The sequence below is a fragment of the Triplophysa dalaica genome, chromosome 3 (genome assembly GCF_015846415.1).
Source record: "Triplophysa dalaica isolate WHDGS20190420 chromosome 3, ASM1584641v1, whole genome shotgun sequence".
NCBI lineage: Eukaryota > Metazoa > Chordata > Actinopteri > Cypriniformes > Nemacheilidae > Triplophysa > Triplophysa dalaica.
This window is the reverse complement of record NC_079544.1, coordinates 24919894-24944042: the sequence shown is the minus strand read 5'-3', so window position 1 is coordinate 24944042 and position 24149 is coordinate 24919894. Positions and strand designations below refer to the sequence as shown.

At 37.3% G+C, this 24149-nt stretch overlaps 2 protein-coding genes across 5 annotated transcripts; one reads left to right on the top strand and one right to left on the bottom strand.

Moving 5' to 3' along the window:
• The first annotated feature begins 898 nt into the window (after positions 1-898).
• On the top strand, positions 899-11490 carry LOC130417445 (proteoglycan 4-like). Its single transcript, XM_056743008.1, has 12 exons — positions 899-2231; positions 2338-2641; positions 4237-4448; positions 5298-5454; positions 6599-7375; positions 7471-7512; positions 7732-7811; positions 8939-8982; positions 9661-9697; positions 9810-9984; positions 10318-10401; positions 10849-11490. Exons 3-11 carry the CDS (start codon positions 4239-4241, stop codon positions 10323-10325), a joined length of 1530 nt encoding a protein of 509 aa, XP_056598986.1. The 5' UTR covers positions 899-2231; positions 2338-2641; positions 4237-4238; the 3' UTR covers positions 10326-10401; positions 10849-11490.
• A 2280-nt stretch (positions 11491-13770) lies between these two features.
• On the bottom strand, positions 13771-23354 carry LOC130415345 (uncharacterized). Of its 4 annotated transcripts, none has more exons than XM_056740978.1 (18): positions 23195-23354; positions 20847-20959; positions 20541-20658; positions 20399-20464; positions 20119-20187; positions 19525-19896; positions 19358-19459; positions 18512-18744; positions 18250-18428; positions 18077-18170; positions 17640-17990; positions 17426-17543; positions 17197-17288; positions 16937-17054; positions 16360-16464; positions 14876-15040; positions 14326-14508; positions 13771-14180 (listed from the first exon to the last, which is right to left on the bottom strand). In XM_056740978.1, exons 2-18 carry the CDS (start codon positions 20904-20906, stop codon positions 13969-13971), a joined length of 2637 nt encoding a protein of 878 aa, XP_056596956.1. In that variant the 5' UTR covers positions 20907-20959; positions 23195-23354; the 3' UTR covers positions 13771-13968. The 4 variants fall into 4 exon arrangements, with proteins under 4 accessions (XP_056596956.1, XP_056596963.1, XP_056596980.1 ...); XM_056740985.1 differs by having other exon boundaries at positions 19525-19872; XM_056741002.1 differs by having other exon boundaries at positions 20119-20296; positions 20541-20666; positions 23195-23353.
• Positions 23355-24149: the final 795 nt, after the last annotated feature.

Genomic DNA, 24149 nt, shown 5'->3' with positions numbered 1-24149 from the left:
TGCAATGAAAGGGCCCTGAGCCTGTTGGACTTGTGCGACTTAACATCCGGAAGTGCGCGTTATTTAAAATAAAGCTCAGTAAAAAATAATCAATAGAAATAAGTAATCAGTAGAATAAACAAATAATCAATAAAACGTCCCAATGGGCGATGAAGAGGAAACATATAGACTGTTGAAAATTCGCACGACCATCATGCAGGTATGAATATCCTTTCTGATGCTCATATCGAGCTGTGTCTTAATAACGTTGTTTATAAATCGTAGTCCAAACGGGAATGACACCCTCTGCTAAACAGGTGACAAAAGAAGATGGCTTTAGAACCTTGGCGCCACTAAAAACTATGTTGTTGTTTACTAAGACAATTATGTTATTGCGCAATTGGGGTTTAGATTTAAAGAAAATATTGTTTAAAATAGTTGGTATATCAACGTTGGTTCAGTTGTTAGTCTTACATGATGATTCTTCTTCTGCAGTCTTTGGTGGACATGGCACCCAAATACAGTAGTTTCTACAGTAGGGTGACCACATGAGCCACTTCTCCCGAATGCGTCCTTGCCAGGATTTAGGTGTGTCTTCCGGGAGACGCATACGTCATCGAGGTTCTCACATTTCAGTAAAAAAAGCATTATAAAATTAACATTTAACATCGCTTATAGTAGTTCATTGTAGTCATTCTTACCTCGAAATATAACGGCTGCCTTTTATAAAACAAAACCTGAAATAATAAACCTCAATGACGTATGCGGTCGACAAATGCGACTGCCAGAAGTCGCATCCGAATCCTGGCAAGAACGCGTCCGGGAGAAATGGCTCATATGGTCACCCTATTCTACAGCAGGGGCCCGTTTTAATAAGGAGGTTCAACCAACTCTAGGTTAAACCTTGAACTCAGAGTTGGTTTACTTAGAAATTAGAAACTTTGAGTTTTTTGATTTCAAAACAGCAGATTTTTTTATTAGTTCAATTTACTGTGGGTAGCGTACCCTGGGTTGCACCGCGAATACAAAAAGCCATCATCAATGGAGCTCCGATTCACCATGGCAACGGCACCATAAAAAGCATCATGGCGGCAGAAAGCGCTTAAGAGTGAGGCACACTTTACGTTCTCAACTCAACTTTATTTATATAGCGCTTTTGGCCATTTTCATTGTTACAAAGCAGCTGTACATGAGACATATTGAATACAAGAAAAACAACTAAAGGCTGTAAAAACAAGAAAAAGGTGAAACCAACAAAAGACAGACATACAAATGCTCAACACACAATATGCAAACATACTTACACACATTGACATCATCATCATCATCATCGGCTGTCACTCGTGGTCGAGTATGACTGTCCTCCTTCTTGGTCCTTTTTGGTCTTCAAATGAGCATAGAGGCCGATTCTAGACCCGATTGTTCTTGTGCAGTGCGGGCAGGTTAAGGTGGTGTTGGGTTTGAACTGGACCTTTTTGATGGATGCTCTCTCCTTTCTGAGTTTGCGTTTGTGCTCTGCAGCGTGGTGGAGCTCTTCATTATATAGTGCAGTGCCCTCATGGACAAGGATTCTCCATGATGCCCTATTTTTTTTGTCATGTCCTCCCAAGTCTAAAGGTCTATGTGGAACTTTTTGATGTTTGTTTTAATGTTGTCCTTATACCTCTTCTTTTGGCCTCCTGGGGCACGTTTTCCTTCAGTAAGCTGGGAGTAAAGGACTTGTTTTGGGAGGCAAAAGTCAGGCATACGGACAACATGTCCGGTCCATCTGAGCTGGAGTAGAGCAATGGTAGCAGTGATGGTGGGGATACCAGCCTCCTTCAGGACGCTGGTGTTGGTAGGCCTATCCTCCCAACTGATCCTGAGGATTTTCCGGAGGCATCTCTGGTGATGACACATTGACATAGACGCACACACGCAAACACACTCGCACACACGCACAGTGAAAGCACACATTTGGGATAAAGGAGAGAGAACCACAGAACAAATATTAAAGGGACTATAAATTCTTATATGCAATATTAATTATGTTTAACTTCTAAATTCTAAAGCAGCCCCCCCGGTCAGGCAAATAGTGCAAAACAATATGCAAACGGTGGCGAGGAACCCAAAACTCCAATCGAGAAAAAAAACCTCAGGAGAACACAGGCCCAACCAGGGGATTCCAGTTCCCCTCTGGCAAAAGCTGCTGCCTCTGCACAAGCTCAACAGTGCTTGCACAACAAGGCTTAATAAATAAACTTACGAATAAGGTAAATTATAGATTTAAGATTATCGTTAACAATCTAAGAGCATTTGAAGTGTTGTAGAAAAATCGTGTCAAGTTGCCGCGTCCTTTATCCAGCTCTATCATCTCAGCTCTTGTCAGGTCATCGCTTCCCATTCTCAGCTCTGCCATCAGGTCTGGGCATGAACTGCATCCTGCGGTAACCTTGAAAACAAAAAGACAAGACTTATAAGTTCTGCATATGGTGGATTTACCTGGTCTCATGGGTAAGACGTACCTCTGCACACTTTTTGCAGCGCCACTAAATACGTTCTAGCAGGTACATATTTCTACAGTTTTACGACACGAAAGTCCACTGGGGGCGCTAAAGAGAAGACCTCTGTGTGACACATCGATGACGGTCGACTCCACATACAACACGATTGAGCGTCAGAGGTATGTACAGTATATCACATTATCCTAATGCTGTCTGCGTTATTTTAGTGAAATTGTAAAGTGTCACGTTGTTTTACTGAAACATGTTTGCTCTAATGGTAACTAAACTGTAACGTTAGAATCATGCGACTGCCCGTGACGCCAGTAGGACAGTTAAGTGAAGCTAACGCATGAGTAATTTAGCTAGCGTTAGCCACCGCCGACAATTAAAGTTTTTTTTTTACAATTACCGTTACGAATTCTGCGGTAGATTTAGTAGCTATGTGGCTTGTTATCCGGTAAGCTTAATAAAGCTTTTGGCGACCTTTGAAAATATAAATAGATCGCTTTATAATTCGGTTTATTGTTCGCAGTGGTGGACAGTAATGACGTTTTTATCTTTTTACTCCGCTATATTACATAAAGCATATCGTTACTCCTTATTTGGAAATAAAGAAATTACGATGTGCCCCTCATGAAAGAAATGATTATTTTTAACGAACCGGGTAAATCGGTTCGCAAATCACGCCAAATGATTCATCTACGATTGTATGAACTACTCAATGATTCAAATGAGCCGTTCATAGCGAGTCTTCAGTGAACTGAATTCACGCGCGCGCGCGTGCGCGCTATAAGTAAGTTACTCATGTCCAGTTTAAGGATAATCTTTGTAACTGAAAATCACACTTAGGTCAAAACCTACAGTTGTTGGTGTAGTCTTAATCTGCAGACATCGTTGAATGTGGACACATCGAAGTCAATTTGAAATGTTTACGTGAAAAGACGAAATATTATAGTAACAGAAGTTAAAAAGTAATTTAAAACGCATGCATCATTCATCGTCCCAGTTGATGTGGTATTATAATGTTATGCATTTATCCATGCGTGACCCCTGTTTTTAACTTGTTTTTCAACACATTACATACGTGACAAGCACTAAGCCGAAATAACTTATTTATTTATTTATATGAAAATGTTTCTAACCTGAGAAACTACATGATGGAATAAGAAAGGATGTGATGTACATACTTACTATCAGTGATACCTGCTGGGGTCGTTTTACCCCACAGACTAGGTTTAATAAATAATTATGGAAAAATATGTTCCATAAAATGTAATCCCTTAATACAGTTTGTATTCTTATGTCAAATATAACTCAGATTTTCTGCAAAACGTCAAGCTTTAAAACACTTTTCCATTAACCAATGAAAATTGGTTGTATTTGTCTATTGGCATAGTTGTAATTAGGCTAAATTACATTTTAAAATACTTTTAATCAGACTACAGGTAATTCAAAAACGTACAGTGAAACGTTGACATATCAGGTTAGTCTTTCCATGTAGCACCAACTTGTGCCAATGCCATGCTTGCATATGAGTACATATTACTACATTTATTTATGTATTGAACATGCATTTTATGTAGCAGCCGTACCTGCCACAGAATGAGTGGTGCTCGAGCTTAAGATAACTGCCCATGTGGCTGGACTTTAAAGTAACAACCTCATTTTAAAAAGTTAATTTATGTTATAATGATATGTAACGTAACAATTTGACCCCTTTTTACTGGATCATATGGTACAAAAATATGTTGTATTACTTTTTTCTTCTATTTAGAGATGCCGGGAAACACACAGAAATTGTGCCCCGGGTGCAACACCCTGATAAGTGTTGCATTCAAGACATGCCCACTTTGCAAACAACTCCAGCCGTACAAAACAAAAGTTGCAAAAAAGAGATGCAACTTTCAAAATAAGAAGGCTGAATGGAAGAAGTCAATCGAGAAAAACAACAACAGGACAGTTGTACTTAATAGCTGCCATGTAATGGTAAGTTTAGGTCAGGGATAAGCATACAAATAGGGTGATTCATGGGGTCAACTCAAACGTAGTAAAGTTAAACGGTCAATTGTCATGTTTCCATGCAGCTGTCAAGTAAACTTTTATGAAATGTGAAAAAAAAAAGAAAATATGAATCACATGTGTTTCCATCAACTGGTTTTGAGTGAATAAATTCCTGCAACGGGATCCTCCCGCCATGAGGCCGTCCCGTTCCCCCCCTGGGAAAAATACATTGATGAAAACATGGCTGATGAAGCAGAAATAAATATGTTAGTGATAGCATTTTGGTGAATATTTAGTTACAAACCAGTAGTAATTAATTTCTTGATATAAGTAGACATGGGCTGGTATGAGATTTTGGTGCTATAATAACCTTGCTCAATGAATACCATGGTTTCACGGTATTGCTATTACAACACTAAAATGTGTTACCTTCAAATGTATGCATATACATAGAGACTGGACACAATTTATTTCAGTTTGAACCATAACTTGTGTGTGGGGTAAAAATAAAGCCTTAAAATTAAAATATTCTTAAAAAATATATATATATTAGACATAAACATCAAACATTGAATTACATGATTAAACAATCTATTCTTATGCAAACACAGCTCTTACCTTAGAAACTGTATCACATAATTTTTTTGTGGTTTTGAAACCCTAACTCTTTTAAACCTTGGTATACCTTGAAACCGGTATGCGGCCCATGTCTATGTATAAGTGGCACATTTTAAGAGGTTTTTTCAAATGACCATAAAAATGAAATGAAATTAATATTTTAGTCAAATTGATTCATTCTATGCATGTTTTTTTAATTTAAAGTTTTTATTTCAGCTTGACAAACTTGCTGCCCTTGATTTCTTCCCCATACTACTTTTGGGAAAGAAATTAAAGGGAAAGTTGGTGGCCGATGCCATCCTTGGAGGGGATTACGTTTTGGATCCCGATTTGTTTCAGAGGGTTAAATTGATGTATGAAGCAGTGCTAAAGAGTAAGTTTTTTTTACTAATATTAAGGTCTGTAATCTGGAAACACTGATAATCCACATGTTTCATTCTCTTTATTTTTCATATGGATGCAAAGGGTGAACCATTACATTTAGCCATAATAGGATAAAGCAGCATGTGGTGGCTCTATTGCAAAACAATACTATTGCCTGAAGTCAACAAAATAGATAAACAGTATTAGGCAGACTGTTTTGTGACAATAATTACAATTGATGGGAGAAGACATGTTTTAGGTCTATGAATTGCCCCTGATTTAAGTTAAGGGTAAAAAATGATCTACCTATTCCTGATAGGGGCAGTATACTGCACATGTAGTTTATGCTTTCTGGCTCATAGCCTTTGGTAAGAATTGATCTTCCTGTGGAAACAATGTTCTGAAGCTAGCGTTCTTTAAATTTTGGCCATGGGCCAGATCATTGATAGCTCAGGAGACCTGGATGTAATCTCGTTATTGTTTCATTTATGTATCCATTTAATCACAGATTTTGCTCCATTTCCTTAAAACAATCAGTTTGAGACAGAGAAGATATGAGGAACTCTATTGTAAACTTTTACCGTAGATAAAAAGAAAGATCTACTACATTTCCCTCTCCACAACAGCTTTGAACAGTCTTCTTCTCATAAATTAGTTAGGAAAATTTCAGCCTCCTCCACAAACACCAATGTTGTCTTGTGGGAGAAACAGAAAATGTAATATTAATTTAAGTATAAACTCTGCTTGACTATTTATCCTGTTGAGACTTCACCTTAAACACCTTTGGAGAAATTTGGTTCTAAAAAGTGATAGAAGCATGAGAATACATTTAATATTTTGGGGTTGGATACCTCCTCTTTATATACAACTAGTTGCAGCTTCTTTAGCATTATCCCCCTGTCATAATCATGAAAATTTAGAATGCTCTGATCAAAAGCTAAGTACAGTATTGCCTTGATGACTAGATCTCTTGACATATACTGTAGATCCTTAATGGCTCTTTTCAATCATAACATAACACAACACACATGTAATGTAGAAACCAATTCTATTATAAAAACTAGCCTCTTACACTTGCATTCAGATCATCTTTGTGTTTTTAATAATTAGTCATATGCAAAGTTCTTAATTTTGATCTTTGTCTTGTCTGCAAGTTCATTGTCAAAGACAGAAGAAGGCCACAAGTAGCACAGAAACTACTGACCCTCCAGAAGCTACTTCCACCAGCCCTCCAGAAGCTACTGCCACCAGCCCTCCAGAAGCTACTGCCATCAGCCCTCCAGAAGCTACTGCCATCAGCCCTCCAGAAGCTACTGCCACCAGCCCTCCAGAAGCTACTGCCACCAGCCCTCCAGAAGCTGCTGCCACCAACCCCCCAGAAGCTGCTGCCACCAGCCCCCCAGAAGCTGCTGCCACCAGCCCCCCAGAAGCCGCTGCCACCAACCCCCCAAAAGCCGCTCCCACCAGCCCCCCAGAAGCTGCTGCCCCCATTCCCCCAGAAGCTGCTGCCACCAGCCCCCCAGAAGCCGCTCCCACCTGCCCCCCAGAAGCTGCTGCCACCAACCCCCCAGAAGCCGCTCCCACCAGCCCCCCAGAAGCTGCTGCCCCCATTCCCCCAGAAGCTGCTGCCACCAGCCCCCCAGAAGCCGCTCCCACCAGCCCCCAAGAAGCTACTGCCACCAGCCCTCCAGAAACCACTGCCACCAGCCCCCCAGAAGCCACCAGCCCTCCAGAAGCCACTGCCACCAGCCCCCAAGAAGCCACCAGCCCTCCAGAAGCCACTGCCACCAGCCCCCAAGAAGCCACCAGCCCTCCAGAAGCCACTGCCACGAGCCCCCCAGAAGCTACCGGTATTGATATCACAGGCTCATCAGAAGCCACAAGACCCCAGGCCCAGAAGGCCAAAAATAGACCAAGAAATGAAGTACACTGTATGTCCTTAATACTCAGTAAAGTGTGTCTGAACTCTTGACATTCTTAAGAAGTAATAACTTACTGTATAATAAAGTGTGATGTCTTGATACAGATCCAGTCCAACAGATGGAAGCCAGCAAGAAAAAGAAAAAGTGTTAAGTACATTTTCTGTATATACATTTGCATCAGTAGCTTTCCTGTAGCCCATTGGTAAGAGCTTTGCATTAACAGCTTTGGATAAAAGCGTCTTCCAAATGAATAAATGTAAATGTACATTAATATGATTTATTAACTACTCTTTGATTCTGCAGTCGCTGTTTGGTTTTATTTGTAGCAATATACTTATTTCAAAATAATATTGCCTATCTTTCAGATGAGTGTCCAGAATGCTGTAGGAGAGTGAGCCAAAACAACTTTGATTACTCCAAGGTTTTGAAAAAAAGAGTGAGAGAGGTTTGTCTTTCCAAAGCATTTTCACACAGTCTTGCATTATATCGATGTACTTGCAGTCATAGACTACTTAAAAAATCTGCTTAAAATCCTTCAAACCATCTCATCTGCCCCAACACTGCTTAGCGTCAAATTGTAAAATTGATAACCAGACTAAAAATACAACATGAGATGAACCACTCTACCCAGTATTTTCAGATTGGATTAACTTCAGGTTTTTTCTTTGGTATAACAATTGTGATTCATAAACCAACAATGACAACAGGCAAAGAAAAACTATTATGTAAAAGATAAGGGTGAATAGTCCAGCTAAAGCATACACTGATCACCATAATGGTGACTCAATAAAATAAATTCACATTGAGCTAACATATTACTGACATAATAACATAGTGACATCACTATGATCATCCCATGACCTCATGTGTTGACTGTGTAGTTATGTTGCCGTTTATTTAATGCTAGTTGTTCTAGGCCTTTGTTGTTGTCTGACCAGTTGAAACCTACGATTACACACTGTTCTGTAAATTAACATACTTTGATTTTCCTTCATACCTTTTGCAAGTATTGACATGAACCTTTAAAACATTTTTACATTTAATTAATAATGGTCTTAAAATTGTCTTAAATATCTTTAATTTTACTTGTTGAAACTTGCAGAAGCCCTGAAAATGTTAGAGCATAGATAAAAAAGGATAACACTCTGGACATGCTGAATGTGAAGTTAACATGAATTGAAACTGAATCACTTTGAATTCTTTGTATTTAATAAAAACGCATTTGGCCCCAACAATGTATTCATGTGATTGTTACTGAGCTGGATCATGACATCATTGTTTTCTTCAAAGCTGCTGTTTTGACAGATGAACTAAGTAAAAACTAATCAATAAAGACTGAACTTAATAATGCTGGACATTGCCACCCGTTTTTCTAGAGCTGCTACACAATTTATATTGTAAATAAGCAGTATTTAAATAAAGGTTACTTGATGACATAACATGATATGTTAGGACTTTACCACTGTACATTTTACCATCACAATTGCAAGATTTGTGCCATGCACACATGGCTGGATTTTGTGTTGTGGAAAGTTGTGTTGTGATCATGCTTGTTTTTTGTTTGTTCTATAGGGAACAGAGGAGGTCCTCATTCGTTGGGTTCCATGCAAGACCAGGTATAGTACTAATCGACGGTTTATTACATACAGACCATATACAACAGTTTTAATATTTGGGTAACAGTAACAATGTCAATAGTTCACTGAAATGTTAAAATATTTTCAATTCTTATATTTCATAAAGTGATATAACAGTTTGCTTGCCCGACAGAGTCACTCAGCAAATGTAAATTTTTACTCAAAACGTTGTCTCTTACAGTGGGACCAAATGGAAGGACTCATGGGAGCCTTCTTCTTTTCTTGAAGAATGAATTAGAAATATGTAAATTAATTTAAAAATGGGGCTTGTTGTTCATTGCCTAAAATGTATATTCCTTCAGGAAAAACCTAATAAAAATCAGTTTTGTATGCATCATTATTGGACATGGTATGTCACTTACAGTATGTCTTGAAAATTTAATGGTGCATGTGTTGCCTTTTAAACTTCCAAAATGTTGCTGTTCAATATGAAATTGAGTCCATGTGCAAGAGCAATTTAGCTGTCCTGCCTGCACCCCAGCAATGCTTACATATTGGTTGAAGGAAACATTACTGTTTAAAGTGTATTGCAAGGTATTCTAGAATCTACACATTCACACATGAATGGCAAAATACACAACTATGTATTGTACACCAAGTTACCTTTATCCGTGTCAAATCTTAAATGTTAGTTCCATTTGTTCTTGTTTTTTTTAGATCTGAAAGTGGTCGGGATGTGAATACATTTCAGAATGTATAGTTATTTGAACACAAATTATTCTTTCCTTTTTCATATACCTATTTGATACAATTCTTACATCATGACATAATGATCATTTGTCAGTTACGATTTTTCGACAATGTAGGTTATTGGAATATGCATTTGTGTTGGGGCTTGGTTGGCAGCCAGAGAGAATTCCCACAAATCCTGCAAGAAGGTTTATGAGGAGCAACTGGAGTTGGCTGTCTGCAGGCACGTTGAGCAGAGAACATCACAATGCTGCTGGTTCCATCTTAGGGCAGGAAGTGGAGAAGTAGTTGGTATGCTATGTAGATGTGCAATCATACAGTATATAGTATTTGGATAAAAGACCAGACGAAGCCATGGCAGTTGTAGTTCTATCTTTTGATCTATTATTCATTGGCGGTGCAATAATTATGCATTCAAAGCATCAAAAAGATTTAATATTGGCAAATAATTACATTAAATAGAAATACCTAAGAAAGACAAATGTTTCTATTTACAAGAAACATGTTAATGGCTTCACATAAAATGGACAGGACTGAACAGTATAAACTTTATTATGGTGATAAAAATATCAGATAACAAATAATGATTCATACTAATAATAATAATTCTTCTCATCATTTTAGACTTCTAAAGCTATATAGATCCCCCTTGGGACCTGGAAACCCTGAATGCTCACCTTCACCTGGAAATGAGAGCATGGGCAGATGGTAAGAAAAGGATGAACATCATCTGACATTTGTGTCAATCCCTTTTTTTCAGGAGAAACTGACTATCCAATATTATTGTAAAAAGGAATCATGATATGATCACCATGTTATTCTGCAGAAGTAATCACAAATGAAATGCTTAACTATCACAATTTCACAAGCTCTCCATCCACATTTTAGTTCCTTTGTATGATATCGTGGAATTGGTTACATTGTAAAGAAACAATGCTATCACTAAAAAGATGTGAAAAAATACAAACAATTGTCCATGTGCCTATTTTTGACACAGAAGCAGGATAGTTTCTGATTGAAGGTCACACACATTCAGCAGTTGTTTGCTCGAACTTTCCATAAACATTTCAAAATATTTGAAATTTGCTTGTTTGTTGGACATTGTCTGCTGTATGGTGATTTTTCTTTCTGTTTTTCTATACAATTCCTCTACAGGTTTGGGTGACTTGACAAAGGATATGCAGTCAACTGTCTTCTCAATCGGTGGTACCACTCACTCAGTAGTCAACACAAACAGGCTGTAAATGCATACAGCAGTATAGCCGTTATGGAGGACATTCAGGACAACTCTCCGGTGCTGAAGATGTGCACAAAAAAGACTTTCCTTTCTATTAAACAGCCCTTTTTTTGAGGTGATTTACTCTAGATAGGGCTCATTACAAACCCAACTGTTTGAAAATAGTGCACTTAGATTTTTTATTTTTGAACTAAATCTACTAAGTGTTGTCACACATAGCTTACAGATAATCAAGGCCAAAGGTCCAGCACATATAGAATGGCAATTCTAAGCTATTATTAAGATAAACTCAAAAATTGAAGAAGGAATTTGCAAATACTAATATTGGACTATTATTATTAATTTGGTTCAGCTTTTTTGTGACAACAAAGCTGTAGTTTCTCCAGACTGGCGTCACTACATAGCAAGTTAATCATGCTAATTTCTTAAATAATCCTATTACAAAGCATAATTTGTTTTTCACACGCTTAAATTGTACAGATTTTAAGGGAAAATATTTTGTGTATTATTGTGTGTGTGTATGTATCTAAGCTATGATTGCAATAGAATGTGGAAATGTCTTCATTTGTCTTGATGCATACATGCTGTTTGTCGTTTAAGCATACTTGTTGATGAACCCCATCAAATGGAATTTAAATCATAGATGTATTTCTATAATGATTTCCATATCGCATCATCCAAGTGTACATCAATATAGACATAAATCAAATCCACTTTCACTGACATTCTGTAAAACTGTACAGAGAAATGTATTAATTTGTCTTTATGCATATGTTCACTGCTGTAATAAACACAATAATAATGCCATAAATGTCTGCTGTGTGAACTTCCTATGAAAATAATATAACATTTGTCTGACTTTAGACTACTGCAGATGCTTACAAGTTCATGACTCATGCATACACACTGAGTCTTGGGTGTGGTACATACATATGTTCACTACTTTAATAAACACATTGTTGATGGCATTGCCAATGAAGGGTGAGGTCGGGTTCCAAAGGTTTCACTAAAACAATGCCTGGTACCGGGCAGTCTCCATGAAATATTGAAATGAAATCTTGTAATAAGACCAAACAAAATACATTTTCAGAGTTTAAATGGCAAATGTTGAAAGTGAGACATTTTGAAATGTCATTCTAAATATGGGCTCATTTTGGATTTCATGAGAGGTACACATTCCAAAAAAGTTGGGACAGGTAGGAAAAAGATGCCGGAAAAGTGTACATATAAAGGAACAGCTAGAGGACCAATTTGCAACATGATTGGGTATAAAAAGAGCCTCTCAGAGTGGCAGTGTCTCTCAAAGGGCAAGATGGGCATAGGATCACTAATTCCCCAAATGCTGAGGCGAAAAATAGTGAAGCAAAATCAAAAAGGACTTTCTCAGGGAAAAATTGCAAAGAGTTTGAATTTATCATCATCAACAGTGCATAATATCATCCAAAGATTCAGAGAATCTGGAACAATCTCTGAGCGTAAAGGTCAAGGCCGGAAAACCATACTGGATGCCCATTATCTTCGGGCCCTTAGACGGCACTGCATCACATACAGGAATGCTACTGTAATGCAAATCACAACATGGGCTCAGGAATACTTGCAGACAACATTGTCTGTGAACACAATCCACCGTGCCATTCGCCGTTGCCGGCTAAGACTCTATAGGTCAAAAAAGAAGTTATATCTAAACACGATTGTGAAGCGTAGGCGTTTTCTCTGGGCCAAGGCTCATTAAAAATGGACTGTGGCAAAGTGGAAAACTGTTCTGTGGTCAGACGAATCAAAACTTGAGTTTCTTTTTGGAAAACTGGGACGCTATGTCATCCGGACTAAAGATAACCCAAGTTGTTATCAGCACTCAGTTCAGAAACCTGCATTTCTGATGGTATGGGGTTGCATGAGTGTGGCATGGGCAGCTTACACATCCGGAAAGGCACCATCAATGCTGAAAGGTATATCCAAGTTCTAGAACAACATATGCTCCCATCCAGATGTCATCTCTTTCAGGGAAGACCTTGCATTTTCCAACATGACAATGCCAGACCACATAATGCATCAATTACAAAATCATGGCTGCGTAGAAGAATCCGGTTACTGAAATGGCCTGCCTGAAGTCCAGATCTTCACCCATAGAAAAAATTTGGTGCATCATAAAGAGGAAGATGCGACAAAGAAGACCTTAGACAGTAGAGCAACTAGAAGCCTGTATTAGACAAGAATGGTACAACATTCCTATTCCTAAACTTGAGCAACTTGTCTTCTCAGTCACCAGACGTTTGCAGACTGTTATAGAAAGAAGAGGGAATGCCACACAGTGGTAAACATGGCCTTGTCCAAACTTTTTTGAGATGTGTTGATGCCATGAAATTTAAAACACAACTTATTTTTCTCTTGAAATTATATATTTTATAAGTTTAAACATTTGATATGTCATCTATGTTGAATTCTGAATAAAATATTGAAATTTGAAAATTCCACATCATTGCATTCTGTTTTTATTCACAATTTGTACTGTGTCACAACTTTTTTGGAATCAGGTTTGTATATAAATGTGTTTTGTGGTTAGATCTTAAGTACATCTTAAGCAAAATTAAATATTTAAGCACGATCACAGAACATTTAACTTATTAAGCCTATTATCAAAAAGTTTGGTGAAACTTTATGTATTGCTATATTATGTTATAATATTTTTGTTATATTGTAATTCTGTTAATGATCCATGTGTTAATGTAGTGAAGTATGTAGTAAACAAATTTGTACAAGAAAAAATTACAAACTATAACCAAACTGTGACGTTAAACGATATTTTGTAATTAAGGAATCAAGACTCAGTCAGGCAGTGATAGAACATTCAGGGTCAAGGTTTTATTCTTTACAATGGGGAGAAAACATGGCTTCAAAACACAGATTCATCAAAGTGGCTGAGTAGAGCAGAGAAAGTCTGATTTAAGATGCTACTTTTACAGGAGAGGAGTAAATTACTGCACCCAGCAAACTTGAGCCACCTAGAGTAAGAAGACCAGTCAAAACTCTGGTCAAAACTATAATTCATCATCGGTAGAGGCATCTGTGGAGGCATGCTCAAATGGGTCTTCATCTTCTTTTTCAACAACAGGTCCATCATTGCCACCTAACGCTATTCGGGAATATGTTTCTTTCACAGTCACCAGGTCTCTTTTGATCTCCTCACATTTTTGTAGGACAGCACTGTATAGGCCACGGTAAGCTTCACCAGAAAGTCCTGAAGGGAAGCCTAAAATTTCGGATAGAAAATAAGAAAGTGTTTAGAAGTATGCACCACTACATCAATTTGGGACTTTCCAGGTATTATGATCTTTAAAGCAGGTTATTTAAACTAGGCTATACTAAGTAAACAATATTTAGAAATTAGTACTCACTCTGTGTGGCCAGGTCATCTGACACTGCTCTAGCCTGGTCCTTCAAGGCCCTGTAGGTTCTTGTAAGCTGTGTCCAATGTTGTTTCATTTCCTCTACAAGTACAGCCTCTTCCTCAATCAGTCTCTCCAGCTGCATCACCTTGTCAAAAACTTTCTTCTTCATTCCTAAAGAAGTGTCAGGTTCTACAAAGATAAAAAAAAAATCAATTAACATAATACTACTAATCTTAATGCCTTTTGTTAGCAATATCCCATGTTAGTGGAAAAGATGTCTCAGGCAAAAAGTGACTGGTGTTGGATCTACAGTGTGGGAAAACAAAAGGACAAACCGACTTGACACATTACTCTGAGGAGTGACCTGTAGTAACTTCCTCTGGACTGTAGTTTGAGTGAGCTAAAAAAAGTTTAAAGAATGCAATGATGTCTGTGCATTTCTATGGTCTGAAACAAAGGATAAGCACATGGGCCTTTTCCTTTTTTAACCCAGAGTTTAATGAAGTAAGTGTTTGAAGAGGATTCACCAAAATGATTTATGTCAAACTTTACATACCAGAATCCCAAGGCCAGATAGGACTTTCTGTTGTAAGAAGGTCTTCAATTGAACCTACAGATTCTGTTGTGGTTGGAAGACCGTCGTATTGGGATATGGCATTAAACAGCTTTTTCTTATCCTCTCCAATCCGTCTTCGGATCTTGTGTCGCTGTTTGTTACGGTCTGCAGCACAAAAACACCACAGAGAGAGGTTTCAGGAGGATACGCATGAAGGTCATTGTGCTAATGGCGCCTTATAAACTACGGTATTGAGCTCACAGAATATCAGGGATTAAAAATGCAATTGTAGAATATTTAAACTACAATAATAAAAGTGTGGTCATAAAACCATAATAGATAACCTTGAATGTGACCAATTTTCAAGTTATCCAGGAAGTTGGGTGCTGATAACATTGGACATATAGGCAGAGTTAGGACAGTTCACTCAATGTACACTCACAGTATAAAGGTTACTAATGGTTCTTGTAGTAGAATAGGCGGGGCGAGACCGTGGTTCGAGTCCGGTGAGTATTTGTGAATTAGCGCCAGCTGTGCGCACACCGGGCTCGAATCACGTAGGAGATTGGGAGCATATAAAAGGAACGAGCGACTGGACCGTCGAATAGAGAGGACCGGGCCCGAACTTGTGTTATGTTTGTATTTATATTTATGTTTTGTTCGCCGGCGGTCGTCCGTGAGGGGCCACCGGCTGTTGTATTACTTTATTAAATGTTTTGAATGTCTTTCGGTTTCCGACTCCTTCCTTCCATTTTATGTAAAACATGTTCGGGCCCGGTCCTCTCTCTTCGACGGTCCGGTTGCTCGTTCCTTTTATATGCTCCCAATCTCCTACGTGATTCGAGCCCGGTGTGCGCACAGCTGGCACCAATTCACAATTACTCACCGGACTCGAACCACGGTCTCGCCCCGTCTACTCTACTACAGTTCTATATGCACAGTGTGCTGTAGATGTGAGACTTCAGTCTTCAGATGTGATAACATTTAAATAACTTAATAATATCAATACATATCACATTTTAAAATTAACCCCACAAGTACATGAGGGCATGGAAAGGGAAGGAATTGAAAAATTCGATTCAAATCGGAATCGAATCGAAAAAGAATCGAACACTTGAAATTTAAATTACACTTATCAATTCCTATGTGCATATTTTCAGAAATGTGCATGTGTTAACTTCGGATAAAGCAAATGAAATACAAATTTACCACACATTTATTTAACCATGATGTAGTTGGTATTAAACTATGGTAATTTTTTTTTATAAATCAGACAAAACATGGTTGCTATGTACACAGAATGGTGCTCATAAACCGATATTTTTGGCAAATCTGTCAATAAGCAGGCTTAAAGGACCCTACAGGTCAAAGTTTTGCTTCAACTGTGGAATCAAAACTGGGAATCGATAACAATTGAAATCGATAAGCAGAATTGGAAATCAAAATCATCAAAATACCCAACCCTAGGCATGGAGCCTACTTACCGGTTACACGATACAGATCCCTCTTTTTCTGCTGGATGCCCAAAAATAGGCCTTCAATCAGATGTTGCAACGCCACTGGATCATCTGTTCGGAGGTCATCTGGAGCTGTAAATATTTAGTAAAGGTATTTAATCAATATCATGCACTTTCTGTTCCATCAAAAATAGAACAATTAAACTATTTCTATAAAACACCTAATATAGACATGTTTAGGGATAAGGTGGTTAACATTTAGTGAAAAAATAAGTATTCAATGAATTCAAAATATTGACAATGGATATCAACAAATGTTTTGCCAAAGAATCTGAGAACATTTGCTCAGTTTGCTAATTGGTGAATAAGTGTTATGAAGTTTTTTGGGAGAAAGTTTCATCATCTTAGTTTACTTTAAAAAGAGAAAGAGCTCCCAATTATGCCATTGTTTTATTGTTTGGTTTGGTCATTCAATGTCACTAGAGGAGTCAGGTGTTAAAACACAAACGAGCAAGGAAAAATAACGTATTCAATATATATTTTATATATAAAATAACACGTTCAATAATTTTTAAATTTAAAAGAGACAGCAACAAGTACTTACTGTCAACTGCCCACTGTCTCACATCAGTAACCCACTGTTGTAGTTCCTCATCAGACCTTTGCGTGGACTCCTTTATAGCCTCAATGTCCTCTTTGACTTCCTTTGTCTTCTGGATAGTCTAAAAGCACAATTAATGGAAAGTCACACAAAACTGTCGCAATCCTAAATGTATAAGATACTGAGTACATACAAGTTATCAGTAAACATCAGTCAGATGAAATGTAATCTTCCTTGATGAATATTTTTTAGTTTTTACTTACCTTCAAGTACCGTGTAGACAAGTACTTGTGCAGGTTTCTTTTTTTTCGCTCATTCCATCCTCTGGCATGTAATGTGATCATATCTACTCGTGCTGTAAAGATGAAAGAATTAAATGAGCTTTTTGAGCAGTGATGGTTAATCTACAAGTATGATTCTTGAAAAAAGCAAGCTGTTTTAATTGTTATGCTACCAAAGCACAATCCGTGAGCACTGAAAAAAAACACTTACCAGCCTTACTCATGTATTTTGTAGTTATAGCCACACGGGACAAAAAGCTGTTGACTTGTTCAACTTCTTCACCAATGGTAGTGCCTGCCCCTGTTTGGTTTTTGCCACCCCACTGCACCTAAAACATGCACACCAGATGTCCAAACCACAAATATTGAGTTCAAGGAGGTCAAACAGGAAAAGAACTTACCATATTGTTTGAAGATATATTTACCTCACATTTTGTAGAATGCCCCTTTGCATGCATGACCGAAAGAAATGGCTTCATCTGAGTCAATTTTTTCATTTCTGGGAATGCTTGAGCCACCTTTTGTAGATAAGGCCAATATCTACACATGATGTCGGTGCAGAAGAACTTGCAATTTGTTTTTGTGGCCAGATCATTTTGCAAAAACAGAGGGTATGCAAATATCTCCCCCCTGAACATGTTCAGACCTCTAAGCAATATGCAGTGTCTGCAAACTGCCACCTCTAAGCCTTCTTCGTCACATTTGGAGTTTGTCTTCTTAGAGGTCTCCCTGGCTGCAGCCCATGTTGATGTTCCACAGGTGCCTTTTCCACTTACCTGTAACACAGAGTCATATCAAATATATACACAAAGTAAATGCTGATTTATTGACTACAGTCGTAAGTCTTTGACAAATATCTTACTGGCTTGATCTTCTCACGAACACAATCAACAAATGTTGCTACAGCTTTGTCATTGGCCAGAAAAACTCCATCAAAAAATGGTTGTTCCTCTACCCTACATAAATAAAATATGTTAAAAGCAAAAATGATTCACAAGACATTTTGACAGTGTAATGTTATCAATAATAATATACCCCTTTGTTTTGCTGAATCTATATAATTTTCTGTTTCCATCTGCAGACACAGCAACTGTATCTGGGGTGCAAGCTGGGCAAGAGAAGTGGTCAATGCCGCAGAGTTTTTCTCTTTCATGACGACAATATGTCCATTCAAGGAAAGCTTTTTGGAAGATGTCGCCACAAATGTAACCTCTCTGGAATTACAAAAATTTGAATACAGTGACATGCCAGTTAGACTTGCACAAATGAAGAAAACAAATGACCTTCCAGATGTTACCCTTCCAAATTGTTGTGAGCGCTGTTCTAACATTTTGACAAATGCTTGTCTTGAAAGACCAGGTGCATTGATCTTCAGGTCCTCAAAAGAGGTGAAAAGGTCTAGCTGGTATATGGTTTGAAATCCCACAGTGCCCGGCCAGTAACCACTACACAGCAGGTCTCCCACTTCAGGTGTCCATGACGCATGACATGTTCTGCAATTCATAACTGGCAGGTAAATGTCATAGCGACCTGAAAAAAGATTAGATCACTTAAATTTTTTTATCCATTTCTGATTCCAATTACATAACAAAATTGTAGTTGGAAACCATCACAGTAGTTGGAATCCAATTAAATGACACATTTTAAGGTAATAATAAGACAACTTTTAAATAACTTTGGACCTATATTGTTTCAATGGGATAATATTATATCATATCATTATAAAAATACAAAGAGTAAGAATATTACATTTGTTATTACTAACAACTTAACATAATATTATGTAAAGGTTTTCCAGAATGGTATTTGTGAAGGAACTGCGGGGGTGTTTAAGAGTTTATATGAAAGGCTAAAAATTAATTAAATAATACAAATGTTATATTATAATAAATCATTTTAAAATTAAAATAAAAAACTACTAAAAAATAAAATAATTTATTTGTCTACACGCATGCGATTTTACCATAACCAATGACAGAGAACCAATGAACATGCAAATGTAATAATTATTCAAAAAAATATTTTTAAATCTCTGTGGTATAGATGAAATTGAATTGAATAACCTGATTAAAAGTTTTTAAAAGATTAAAAGATTAAATGCCAATAGACAAATACAATAGAAACATTGCGTGTCATACAGTACCATTTATGCAAATGAGTGCAACTGATCGTCCGGCGACAACAGAGAGGTTTTGAGGGTCACAATCACAAACTTTTTCTGGTTGTGTGATTGGCAGCAAGCACACTAGATGAAAGGAAAAATATATTACCAAAAAATAACATGATTTTAAGCTTTCCAGTAATTCCTACCTTGCTCATATATGACATTTTGGCCACTGAAGTCTTGCACAGCAGTTGATGGAGGGACAGGTTTATAGAACCCATCTATAAGAGTCTCTCTGTTGTGAAAAACTAGATGTTGATGCGTAGAAACATCACACTTTCCACAGTAACGGGGTTTAGGCAAACAGTCCTTGCACCTGATGACTGCTTCTTTCAAGCTGCAGTGATCACAAGGACCAAGATGTACACAGTCTGAAGCAAGCAAACTGTCAAGGAGTTTTGGTCTTGCTTCCTGCCAGCGTTCTTCAGACAAGGATTGCCTCAGTGCCCAATCATTAGATGCTGTTGATCTGGGTTCATCACAGTCCATTGCATCTTGGAGTAGATGTACTTGTAAATCTTGCAATAAATTAATTTACATTACAATTCCTTATCATGAACAAGCTTGTAAGAACACAAACACAGTTTATGTTGTTTAAAAAAACAATCTCTTGAGTGCTACACCTAAATATTCTGAAGCAAATCTGTACATTTTCATAAAATGCTTGCTCTATTATTAATTCAGAGACAGTTCTGATAGGTAAAAACTTACTACACAAAACAAATTTAAAGTAAGCATACCAATAATCCGATGTGCATCTACTTCTCCAAAATGTTTGGTAGTTGAGGCTTCAGATGTGTTTGTAGTTTCTAGAATTTTAATGCAGTAGCAGGCATACAAAGAACAGAACAGATGCAATGGGAACTCTTTCCACTGTTGAGCAGCTCATATGGGAATGTATTTTATCAAATTACCTGTCTGTTAGTATAAACAGACTTCAGGGTATAAATGTGAAAGATAAACAGTATTTGGTTGAACACATGATTGTACATCGAATCAACAAAAACAAAAATTGCTTACCAAGCTCAACTTCTTGAGGGTTATTTGAAGAGGCACTGGTTGAGGCAACTGGTCTTTCAGATCGGTCTAAAAATAAAAGGGAAAAAAATGGTATTTACAAAAACTTAGTGAAAATCAAAGGGTCAAAAATATCAAAACATACCTGTCTTTCGTTTATGCTTCTCATAGACCAAGAATCCTTTTTGGTCTCTTTGTTTCCACCTGAGTTTTATCTTCTTTCTTTTTCGTTTTTTTGGTGTTTCTTTTACTGCCTCCTCACTCTGTATTACTCAAATACAAGAGGTAGAACAACGACTTCAAAATATACATATTTAAGAATGTGTTGAACACGTTTCTGAATATCAATTTTCAAGTTGCAAAAAATACAAACAGTGGAACACACACGCACACACATACAGTGAAATACTGCTTGATGCAGAATGCTGGTACATAATTTTATAAAAAATACCTGTAACTCCTCCAAATCAGCCATTATTTCATCGAGATCAGGCTCTAATCTCTCCTCCATATTTTACACTGCTGTAGGCTGACAATCCTTCTCAGTAATTTATTTTTTGACACCTGAGAGGCACAAAAAAAAGGACACATCAAAACAAATGAAAATATGTGGGTAACGGTTTGCATACAACTGGGAGGCCTCCTTGATTAAGTTTTTTTCCTACCCAGGCAGTGCCTAGGTAAATGTTCTCAATGATGGTTAATTGGGTGCCGGTGATGCATTGGGCAGTTTTCATCACCTGATGGAGTGTTTACTGTCCGATGTGGAGCTCTTGCCATACCACACTTGAGTGTGGTTTGGGAGTAGATCGAAATGTTAAATGCTTAAGTCAATGAACTGCATTCTAACACAAATTTTGATTGTTTGGTTAAGGCAGAGTGGAGCTCCTTTCTGGCATCAGGAGTGCTCACACATGATTCTATTGTTAACATTTACCATTACAATTACTACTGGTTTATGACTAAATATAAAAACAAAATGCTTTCATTGTGATATTTTATTTCTGTTTCATCAGCCATGTTTTCATCAATGTATTTTTCTACACTTTTTGAAGTATCACATTAGAAAAGGTTGATGGAAACCGCAAAATTGAAACAGATTTGCCCAATAAATTCTGATGTAGTGAGCATTTAACTGACATGACTGATCAGCTGTTAACGAAAGGAGAAAATCCACGGCTAAACATGCCTTTAAGGATTTTAAAGCACAACGTGAAGACCAAGAAGTGCATAAAAATCCTTTAAAATGATCTAGTAAAAAGGGGTCAAATTGTTACGTTACATATCATTATAACATAAATTAACTTTTTAAAATGAGGTTGTTACTTTAAAGTCCAGCCACATGGGCAGTTATCTTAAGCTCGAGCACCACTCATTCTGTGGCAGGTACGGCTGCTACATAAAATGCATGTTCAATACATAAATAAATGTAGTAATATGTACTCATATGCAAGCATGGCATTGGCACAAGTTGGTGCTACATGGAAAGACTAACCTGATATGTCAACGTTTCACTGTACGTTTTTGAATTACCTGTAGTCTGATTAAAAGTATTTTAAAATGTAATTTAGCCTAATTACAACTATGCCAATAGACAAATACAACCAATTTTCATTGGTTAATGGAAAAGTGTTTTAAAGCTTGACGTTTTGCAGAAAATCTGAGTTATATTTGACATAAGAATACAAACTGTATTAAGGGATTACATTTTATGGAACATATTTTTCCATAATTATTTATTAAACCTAGTCTGTGGGGTAAAACGACCCCAGCAGGTATCACTGATAGTAAGTATGTACATCACATCCTTTCTTATTCCATCATGTAGTTTCTCAGGTTAGAAACATTTTCATATAAATAAATAAATAAGTTATTTCGGCTTAGTGCTTGTCACGTATGTAATGTGTTGAAAAACAAGTTAAAAACAGGGGTCACGCATGGATAAATGCATAACATTATAATACCACATCAACTGGGACGATGAATGATGCATGCGTTTTAAATTACTTTTTAACTTCTGTTACTATAATATTTCGTCTTTTCACGTAAACATTTCAAATTGACTTCGATGTGTCCACATTCAACGATGTCTGCAGATTAAGACTACACCAACAACTGTAGGTTTTGACCTAAGTGTGATTTTCAGTTACAAAGATTATCCTTAAACTGGACATGAGTAACTTACTTATAGCGCGCACGCGCGCGCGCGTGAATTCAGTTCACTGAAGACTCGCTATGAACGGCTCATTTGAATCATTGAGTAGTTCATACAATCGTAGATGAATCATTTGGCGTGATTTGCGAACCGATTTACCCGGTTCGTTAAAAATAATCATTTCTTTCATGAGGGGCACATCGTAATTTCTTTATTTCCAAATAAGGAGTAACGATATGCTTTATGTAATATAGCGGAGTAAAAAGATAAAAACGTCATTACTGTCCACCACTGCGAACAATAAACCGAATTATAAAGCGATCTATTTATATTTTCAAAGGTCGCCAAAAGCTTTATTAAGCTTACCGGATAACAAGCCACATAGCTACTAAATCTACCGCAGAATTCGTAACGGTAATTGTAAAAAAAAAACTTTAATTGTCGGCGGTGGCTAACGCTAGCTAAATTACTCATGCGTTAGCTTCACTTAACTGTCCTACTGGCGTCACGGGCAGTCGCATGATTCTAACGTTACAGTTTAGTTACCATTAGAGCAAACATGTTTCAGTAAAACAACGTGACACTTTACAATTTCACTAAAATAACGCAGACAGCATTAGGATAATGTGATATACTGTACATACCTCTGACGCTCAATCGTGTTGTATGTGGAGTCGACCGTCATCGATGTGTCACACAGAGGTCTTCTCTTTAGCGCCCCCAGTGGACTTTCGTGTCGTAAAACTGTAGAAATATGTACCTGCTAGAACGTATTTAGTGGCGCTGCAAAAAGTGTGCAGAGGTACGTCTTACCCATGAGACCAGGTTGGGATTTACTGATGTGCTGAAAATGACTTAAATCAGTTAAATTAATCATTAAATGAATTAAACAACATAAATAAGACAAAAATAGTAAAAAATCATATTATCTCACTCCGGATGAGTGCTCTAGAGAGACGTCATGGTGTATAGGACACCTGTAGGGCATCACTCTCGTGCAAAGTTAGACTGGTGGCCGGAACAAACCCTGCTCTGAACAGAATTGAGTTAGAATGTTTATGTTCAAAATTTATTGTGTATAACATTTATCACTTCATTTGTTCATGTATGTCTGTATTTATTAATTTGTTTATTCATGCACTTTATTTATACACTTTATAAATAAAGTGCATTTCTCATCGTCCATACAAAATGATGCTATGATGTAATACACGTACGGTGGCTGATTTCATCGATGTAAGGGTCGATATTTTGATATATCTAAATCACTGTAAAGAAAAACGGTACAATTTTAATAAAAACGCACAGGGAAATGACAAAATTCCAGTCGGGTCCTAAATTGCTCTCCTGAAATCAAAGTACATTCCAATGAGTTAATGCCTCTTCATACTGAATCCTCTATAAAAGCACATATGACATATAAGTCAGTGAGATGGTCTCTGTGTGATCAAAATGTGTGCCATGAATGACTGTATTAATGAGTTAATGAATGAATGAGTTACACCAATTGCGCTTTAAAAGGGGGAGGAGATCAAAAGAAACTTTGGGTTTACCCAAGAAAACCTGCTTCCGAGCAGGTTAGGTTCAAAGAGTAAGTTA